Genomic DNA, 9,345 nt, shown 5'->3' with positions numbered 1-9,345 from the left:
GGGAGGCAGCCGCGCAAGGCTTCGGCTGCCGAGACCGTCCTTCTCAAGGTGCTCGGCATCACCCCTGCGGACCTGACGGTTGACGACGCTGTTTTGGAGGAATTCCGAAAGTTCTTTGACTCCCCTGTTCGTGAGCAACACCTGCGCGTTCTGGCTTCTATCTTTGGGAAGACACTGCCTTCTCGCAGTGAGATGGCCCTGCTGCAGCGATCCGTGGAGGTGAGCGTCCACGCTTGAGTGGACGTTCTTGGAGACTCTATATAGTATCAATGAATATAAACCCTGAAGTATTGAGTTGGAACCCTCGAGGGCTTAATGATCCAGCCAAGAGGGACGCAGTTAGGGAGGTGATCGATTCTCTGAGTGTTAATCTAGTTTGCTTCCAAGAGACCAAAATGGCTGTAATCGATAGCTTTACTGTCAATCAATGCCTTGGCCCATCCTTTGATGGATTTGTGTTTTTGCCGGCGATTGAAACCCGTGGAGGAATCCTGTTGGCTTGGAAGACGAGTGCTATGCAGATTTCTGATGTGTCCTACGATTCGTTCTCGATCACGGGAGAGGTACGGTCTGGCGATGGCCAGTTCTGGTGGCTAACTGTTGTCTATGGCCCGCAAAGCAACGAGGACAAAGCACAGTTCCTGGAGGAACTGAAGGAGAGGAGATCGCTCTGTCCGGTACCGTGGCTAATCATTGGCGACTTTAACATGATTCTGCGTGCATCGGAGAAGAACAACGACAACCTAGACCTTACGAACATGGCGAGGTTCAGAGAATTTGTCAACACCATGGAGCTCCGAGAGGTCTACATGCACGGGCGCAAGTATACTTGGAGTAATGAGCGCAGGAACCCTACCTTGACAGCCATCGACAGAGCGCTAGTATCCGTTGACTGGGAGCTCCTTTTCCCTGACTCCCTGCTGCAGGCCATTTCATCCTCCATCTCTGACCACGCGCCACTACACCTGTCCATGAATGCATCACACCGACCGAGGAGAAGGTTCAAATTTGAGCTATTTTGGTTAAAACTTGAGGGGTTTGATGAGGCTGTCAAAGAGGGGTGGAGATGTGACCCGGGCATTGTTGACCCTTTTCTTCGCATGGATGCTTGCTTTAGAAACTTGGCCTCGTATTTGCAAAGCTGGGGAGACAGGAAGGTGGGAAACCTGAAGCTCCAAATCGCCATGGCTAACCTGCTAATTCACCGGTTTGATGCGGCGCAGGATGTGCGTGCACTCTCGCAGGAGGAGTGGTGGCTAAGGAAAACCCTAAAACTCTCGGTACTAGGGCTGTCGTCCTTGGAGAGGACCATGGCACGACAGCGATCGAGGATGCGCTGGCTTCAAGATGGGGACGCAAACACGAAACTGTTTCACGCAGTGGCTAACGGACGGCGCATCAAGAACTTCATACCCGCCATTCGCCATGAGGGAGAAACGGTGACTGACCAGGAAGGCAAGGAGCGTATTTTCTTCGAGGTGTACAGAAACCTGCTAGGCACAATTCAGACCAGGGATCAAACGCTGGACCTAGTGGAGCTTGGGATGCCTTATCGTTCTGAGGAGCTGGCGGATCTAGGGCAGCTTTTCACCGAGCAGGAGGTTTGGGGAGTCATCAGGGAGCTTCCTCCGGACCTTGCCCCGGGCCCGAATGGCTTTGTTGGGGCGTTTTATCAGAGATCTTGGGCGACAATCAAGCCGGAGATAATGGCAGCTATCTGCAAGTTGCATGCAGGCGATGGTAGGGGCTTTGGTAGGCTCAATCGAGCGCTGATCTCCCTTGTACCCAAGAAGCCGGACGCCCTTGAGCCTGGGGACTACAGGCCAATCAGCCTTGTACATAGTTTCGCTAAGCTTTGGACCAAGATTTTGGCGAACAGGCTGAGGCCCAAGATGGAGACTTTGGTGAGCAAGAACCAATCAGCATTCATCAAAGGGAGACATCTTCATGACAACTTTGTCCTGGTTCGACAGATGGCTAGGAAAATCAATTGTAGGAAGGAGATGGGGGTGCTGCTGAAATTGGATATTTGCCGAGCGTTTGACTCCATGTCGTGGCCCTTTCTTATGGAGATCTTGCGTCAGCTTGGCTTCCCGAAGCCTTGGCTGCGTTGGATTGCAATCGCCTTGCGTACTTCATCCACGAGGGTTTCAGTCAACGGTGTCCCGGGAGATCGAATTATGCATGCCCGCGGTCTTCGCCAGGGGGATCCTCTATCCCCGCAGCTGTTTGTTCTGGCTATGGAAGTTGTTACGCTGCTCGTGCTCAGAGCTACAGAGCTAGGCCTTCTTGACCGGATTGGTAATTGCACCCACACTCAGAGGCTGTCTATCTATGCTGATGATGTAGTAGTCTTCGTCAAGCCACAGGTGCCGTACTTAATTGGTGACGATCAGGGAGCTGCTTAGAATTTTTGGTTTGGCGTCAGGCTTGCATGTCAACTTCAGAAAGACCACTGCTACCCTGATCCGTGGAGGTAGCCAGGAGAGGGAGCTTGTTGCTGATATCCTGCACTGCCCGATATCGGAATTCCCTATCCGTTACTTGGGGCTGCAATTATCACTGCGACCGCTCACCAAGGCTCAATGGCAGCCGATGCTTGATGCGGTTGTTCGCATTGTGCCGGCTTGGCAGAGAGGCCTGATTGCGAAACCGGGGAGATTGACACTTGTCAAAGCCGTCATGTCCGCTAGGCCAGTACATCACCTGCTGATCGCGGAAGCCCCCCCGTTGGCTTTTGGAGGAAATCAACAAGGGAATGCGAGGTTTTTTCTGGGCAGGCAAGGATCGTGCCAATGGTGGGCAATGCCTCGTGGCTTGGGAGAGGGTCTGCAAGCCGATTGAGTTTGGCGGGCTCGGTGTCAAAGACTTGCATCTACACGGCTTGGCACTTCGTGTTCGCTGGGAGTGGTTGAGGAGAAAGCACCCAGACCATCCTTGGCAGGGGCTGCCCATAATCAAGGATGTGGAGGCGCGTGAGGTTTTTGATAGTTTGGTATGCATCAAGGTCGGGAATGGAAGGAATACCTTGTTTTGGCGCGATCGTTGGATCAATGGACGAGCGGCAAGCGACTTCGCCCCAGGATTATGCCTCACCGTGACGACCAGGATTCGCAATGCAAGAACCGTCGAGCAAGGCCTTATTGGAAACGCTTGGATCACTGACTTCTCAGGAAATATGGCGACGCGTGGAGCGGTTGAGTGCCTGCAGCTATGGATCGCCGTCAACAGTGTTACCAGAGACGTCACGGCTTCGGACGTTTTCAGCTGGCCGTGGTCCGCCTCTGGCATGTATTCGGCGAAGTCCACTTACAAAATGCTCTGCCATGGCGAGATCAGCCCCCCCTTGAGCGATGCAATCTGGAGATGCTGAGCCACCCCGAAGAACATGGTCTTCATGTGGCTGGCAGTCAAGTATCGTGTCTGGACTTCTGATAGGCGGACAAGGCACGGGCTTCAGGACATCACTTCGGCTTGCTTCGTCTGTCTGCAGGATGAGGACACTGTCGTTCATATTCTACTGCAGTGTGTCTACGCACGGCAGGTGTGGCATAGCTGCGCAGAGCAGCTGCGACTTCCCATTCAGCTGCCCACACCTACGAGCAGGATCCAGGATTGGTGGACTATGGAGAGAGAGATTCCGTTACAAGCCTCGGAAGAACTTTGACATGCTGGTCTGCACCATTAGCCATGCGCTCTGGAAGAATAGGAATGCCTGGTGCTTTGGGAACACTCAGCGACAAGTTCAGCGCGACTCGTTTGTCCTCTTGGATTCTTGACGAGTTCAATCTTCTTATTAGCGCCAGGAGGCAAGATAGAGGAATAGGTCTTGGAGTAGGAGTTCCCGCTGTTAGGAGAGAGTAGTCCTTTTATGTTTTGGACGTTGCTACGCGGTGCTATAGCACTAGTTAGTCTACCGGGTGCCCCACCCAAATTAGGAAATAAAACATCCGGTGGTCCAAAAATAGAAAGTTCTATTTCCTCTCCTGCTACCGCCCAGGTCCGCACGCCTCGACTCCGTGGCAACTTCATGATGGAAAAAGCGTGCTCTTGATTATGTATAAATTCACCCAAATAAAAAGAAAATGCATCTGGCATCTTCTCCTTTGATTCCTTAAATTCAGAACAAATACTGGAATGTAAGAAATTAAAGTTTAACTTCATAAAATTACATCTCAGAAAATATTCTACAGTAGTATTTGTGATTCTAGGATGTAAAAAATGTCAGCATGGATGTACAAAAAAATCTGGAGAAGCTAATGTACTTATAAATCTAGATATGGGGGAAAGTACTATTTTCAGATCTCGGATGTAGAAAAGGAAAAAAATCCACTGATTCGATTGTTCTAGATGTAAAAAAATATCTCTAGATGTAAAAAATAGATAAAAAATACATATAGCTAAAAAAATACATCCCAGAAAATACTAGTGCTTATGATTTCAATTGAGAATGTAAAAAAATTGAAAAATATCACTGATGGGATGTAGAAAAAATAAGAAAGTGCACATATGCACCAAAAAAATACATCGACATGAGATCGCGACGAGTCCACTTGCTGGACCATGAAAGAGGGCCAAGGGGCGCACGGTGGAGCGAGGCCCTTCCCGGCGGTGCGAACGGAGACGGGGGCCCTGGGTGGGCGTCGTCCCGGCGGCGCGCCATGGATGTGGGGGGCCCTACAACGCGTGGTTGGGCGAGGCCCTTTCCAGCGCCACGCCACGGGAACGGGTGGCCTGCAGCACCTGTGGAGTGTGGGCGTTCTCCCCAGGCGACGCCATGGAGACCGGGCCTGCAGGGCGGTGGAGTTGGGCGTACCGGCGTCGCGTCACGGAGATGGATGCCTCCAACGCGCGTGTGGAGATGGGTATCCTCCCGGCGGCGCGCCATGGGGAATGGCCCTGCAGCGCGTGTGGAGGTGAGCGTCCTGCCGACAGCGGGGGAATCAGAGGCAGCCTGAGAGGAGGCGGTGAGGCAGAGTTCGAGTTCTGGGTTACGGCGGCGGAGGCAGGTCGGGCGGTGGTCTAGGCGGAGGAGGGAGGTAGCGGGCGGAGGTTGTGGGTTGGGGATAAGAATGAGTGGACCAGAAGAGCCCCGCCTTGGAGAGAAGAAAGAGAGTCGTGTCATGTCTTTGGTCCTGCTATTCCCAGCGAGCCACAGGATGTCCATCGGACAACGAACAGAGGTGGGCACTCGGTACGACCAGGGAGTGCCCCCGCACTTGTTAGAAAATGGGTTATGTTTTTGGAGTTCCTTGGCCTTGCCTGTCCGCAGGTGAAGCCAATCTTGTAAGGGTGTGCCTATGTCTAAGTTGACTGAGATTTTCTTAAGTCTCAGTCAACTTAGAAAAGTGCAACTACAGTTTAAAGAAAAGTGCAACTCGGTTCAGTTGCACATTTCTGTCAGAAAAGTGCAATTGCACTTTTTTAACAGAAAAGTACAACTCAAAGCACATTTTTATAATTGACTTAGACTTAAGAAAATCTCAGTTGACTGTGACATAGCAAAACCGATCTTGTAAATACTTCTGCCTTCTATAAAAATATGGTACGCATTCGCGTACTCTCGAAAAAAGATAAGGAATTGCAGACGAATAGAGAGCAGCAAAAGTACCTAAAGCACTGGACAAAATGGAATGAACGGAGGAGACGTGTACGGGACCTCCCGTACACTGTATAAAGTCATTTCACACGAATAGTATAATTATGTACGGTACAACCCAACCAGTTAATTCACGAAAACCGCGGTTTAGCGACGAGCGGCAGGCCAGACTTGAGGCGCACGGAGAGGCCGTTGACCTCGCGCAAGTCCAGCGAAGTCCCGGCGGCCGGCGCCAGGTCGAAATTGTACAGCAAGCTCGCGAGCGCCATCTCCACGGTGGGCACGGCGAACCCAACACCGGGGCACCCCCGCCGGCCGGCGCCGAACGGTATGAGCTCAAAGTCCTGGCCCCTGTAGTCCACGGCGCTGTCGAGGAACCTCTCCGGCACGAACTCCTCCGCGCGATCCCACGTCGCCGGGTCCCGGCCGATGGCCCACGCGTTGATCACCACCCGTGTGCGCGCCGGGACGTGGTAGCCGAGTATCTCGGCGTCGTTGGGTGGCTCTCGTGGCACGAGGAGAGGGATCGGAGGGTGCAGGCGCAGCGTCTCCTTCACCACGGCCTTGAGATAGAGCAGCTTGTCCAAGTGGTCCTCGGTGACGACGTGCTGATCGGCGACGCCGATGACCGCCCGGATCTCGTCCTGGAGCTTCCTCATGCTGTTTGGGTGGGCGATGAGCTCCGCAATGGCCCACTCCATCGCCGTGCTCGTGGTGTCCGTCCCCGCCGCGAACATGTCCTGCTCGCGTCGACGCCCAATACAAGAAACATGTCAACTGCGTACTATTGCCATGGCGATCTAACGGGTGCTACTAACGAAGAACACGTACCAGGATTATAGCCTTGATTTCGATCGTATCGAGCCGAATGCCAACTTCGTTGTCCGTCTCGTTCACGTCCAACAGCACGTCCACGAAATCCCAGTGATCGTCGCTGTCCTCGCCCTTCTGCCGGCCGGCTTGACGCCGGTGGCGGTGGTCGTCTATCACCTTCTCGAGCACACCGTCCAGCGCCTCGAACGTCCTTCTGATCTTGCCCTCCGTCCCCTTCACGGCGTCCACCCACCCAAGCCCCGGCAGGAGCTCCCCCAGAGGCGCCGTGCCGAGCAGCTCCTCGAAGTCCGTGAACACCTTCCTCAGCACGCGTCCCTTGTCACCATCGACGTACAAGCCGCGCGCGCTCTTGTCCCCGAACGCGGCGCGCGAGACGACCGTGTTGGCGTAGACGAGAAGAGGCTCGCACAGGTCGACGACGGCGCCGCCAGCCCCCGCGTCGCGGACGCGGTCGACCAGCGCGGCGGCCTCCTCTTCCCGGACGCGGCGGAAGGAGAGGATGCGGAGCGGGCTGAGGAGGTGGACCACGCACACGCGGCGCGCCTGGCGCCAGTACTCGCCGTAGGGCGCGAACGCCACGTCGCGCCCGTAGAGGAGCCGCTCGGCCATGGCGCTGGGCGGGCGGCTCGCGAAGGCCAGGTCGCGGGTCCTCATCACCTCCTCCGCCGCGACAGCCGAGGACACGAGCACGGCTGGCACGCGGCCGAGCCGGAGCAGCAGGACCGGGCCGTGCGCTGCGGCCAACGATCGGAGCGCACGGTGAGGCAGGGAGCCCAGGAGATGGAGGTGGCCAAGGAGCGGCATGCCGCGCGGCGATGGCGGCAGCTGGCGCCTCCGCGTTCCATCGCTGCCGCTGCGCGGAGGAGTGGGCTTACGAAGGAGGTACAAGAGAGATACGGTGAAGGCAAGGAGGAGGAGCGCGAGTGCAACCAAGGCCATGGTCGTCGGGGCAAGCGTGCGTTCTGGCGCCGTACCCCCGACGCTCTGGTGAGTGCTACGGCCTGAATGGACCAGCTACAAGTGCAGCACCATCTAGCGACTGCTGATATTCACGTTCACTGCATGTATCAGTATCAGCTGTGTCGTCTTCAATTGTTCCGCTCAGCCGCCGCTTCCAGAGAAAAAAATCCTAGCCGCCTCCACTTCAGCCTCCCCCTTTTTCAGCCGGCTTCGCCGGTGTCGGGAGGAGTGGGGAACCTGATCTATGCGTGGAGTTTTCAATAAAAGTAGTCTTTTCAGTAGTTTATGTTAGGGTTTTGGTTGCCGTTTTCTTGTTGGTTTTCCCGCAGTGGAGATGGCATTGTCTGCAATAAGTGATCTTCGGCCTTTCGTTCGACGACGAGATCTCCTTCCCGACGTCAATGCTGGTGTTGAAAGATTACAATAATCTAGGTATGGGTGTTCAGATCTTACTTCGCCAGATCGATCTTGGATATTTTCTCGTGGTTGCCGCGAGGAGGATTATCCTCGCAGTTTTTGTCCCGGTTGCTACGTCCTCGACAATGGTGATTCGTACTCTCGGCTTGCCATCAACATCGATAAGGCTGATCGGTTTTTATTCCCTGACATACTAGTGTTGGTACTCTTGCCGATGTTGATTGACTACTTTAATGATTGCGCGCGTGCACACAACCTTGGCATTGCGGCTCAAATTAAAATTATGAGAGAACCTTCGTTGATATTTACAGGTCTATAGTTTGTTATCTGTCTTTGGCTGTCTTCAAGAAAGTACAAAATTATGTCTTGGAAGAAGAAAGAGTTTGAAGACCTCGAAAATTTGCTAGTATCTTTTAGATTTTATTTTATATAATCGTTGGAGACAGCTCGTGTATCTATACCATATACTATTTGTTATTATGAATATATGTGATATTGATTGTCAAAAAAGAAAAAAAGCTGTGTCATCTTCAATTCAATCGATCTGTTGACGCCTTGACGGATGGTCGAAGTGGCATGTACTCAAGGCGTCGACGGAAATATGCGGTGGGATTGACGTGCTGGATACAGCTGGAAATGGATCGAGATTTGTTGGATACTCGGAAGAAATTTTCAGATTAGCAACACGCCAACACTAGCCAAGAGGAGAAACACAGGGAAAATTTTCTAGGGTTCACCTCTTTCAGCCGACACACACTACCACCCTCTACTCTTGGAGAGCAGCAAACGATTTCGTGCATGTGATGTCCCGTGCATGTTTTGCATAGTGAATTTCACTCCATTTGATACTTTGAAATTCGTGTGTCAAGTTTCAATATGTTTCATTATGTTTCACAAATCTGAATCAGATTGATATGCCAAAAAAATCAAGTTGAATCTGTGCACGGGACCTCCTATGCACGGGACCAGTGGCGGAGCTTGAAACAATTTCATGGGCGGGCCACGCTAAAAGAAATCTTTTTTCTAAACTATATCTGGATTACTTTAAAAAAATGTACCTATCGCTGTTGAAATTTGCAAAACTGAAGAACTAGTTCTGTTAAAAAACAATTGTCTGCGCTATCAAATTGCTAAGTGCTAACCAAAAATTTGGGAAAAGAAAGTACATTAGAAGGAAAATTGGAGAAGAGTTGGGGCTCGATTCAATCGCCGTGTTGCTTGCCAGCTGGTGAACCTCTGGCCGGTGGCTGTGCTCGTGGGGTGCGGCCGCACCTGTGGCTGCGGTCATCCCCGGCTTCCCGTGGCTATGGCCGGCGGCACGATGCTGCTTTCTGTCATTGCCTACTCGATAATACCCCGGAGGAGGGATCTATCACAGAGGGGGGCATAGGGTGGAGTGTCATTGGGACGGTGGTAGTGGATTACCCAGCTTCTGAACACGCTACACGGAGGCGTGGCCTACTGTTGCTTGTCTGGAATTATATGGACGCTTGCGCGTTGTTACAATAAGTTGTGGTTGTGCCTCTAGGGCTCCC

The 9,345-nt window shown here is 52.9% G+C and overlaps 1 protein-coding gene across 1 annotated transcript; it reads right to left on the bottom strand.

Moving 5' to 3' along the window:
* Positions 1-5,634: 5,634 nt before the first annotated feature.
* LOC127341988 (cytochrome P450 736A117) lies at positions 5,635-7,434 on the bottom strand. The gene is made up of 2 exons (XM_051367934.1): positions 6,431-7,434; positions 5,635-6,339 (listed from the first exon to the last, which is right to left on the bottom strand). The coding sequence occupies exons 1-2, from the start codon at positions 7,370-7,372 to the stop codon at positions 5,731-5,733; spliced, it is 1,551 nt and encodes a 516-aa protein (XP_051223894.1). The 5' UTR covers positions 7,373-7,434; the 3' UTR covers positions 5,635-5,730.
* Positions 7,435-9,345: the final 1,911 nt, after the last annotated feature.

The sequence above is a fragment of the Lolium perenne genome, chromosome 3 (genome assembly GCF_019359855.2).
Source record: "Lolium perenne isolate Kyuss_39 chromosome 3, Kyuss_2.0, whole genome shotgun sequence".
NCBI lineage: Eukaryota > Viridiplantae > Streptophyta > Magnoliopsida > Poales > Poaceae > Lolium > Lolium perenne.
Note: the sequence above shows the minus strand (reverse complement) of the source record. Positions and strands in the feature narration are given on the sequence as shown.

Coding starts and splice junctions, on each gene's coding strand:
- LOC127341988 (XM_051367934.1), bottom strand. CDS start 7,372: ATGGCCTTGGTTGCACTCGCGCTCCTCCTCCTTGCCTTCACCGTATCT. Junction 6,340..6,430: donor AAATCAAGGCTATAATCCTG/GTACGTGTTCTT, acceptor CGACGCGAGCAG/GACATGTTCGCGGCGGGGAC.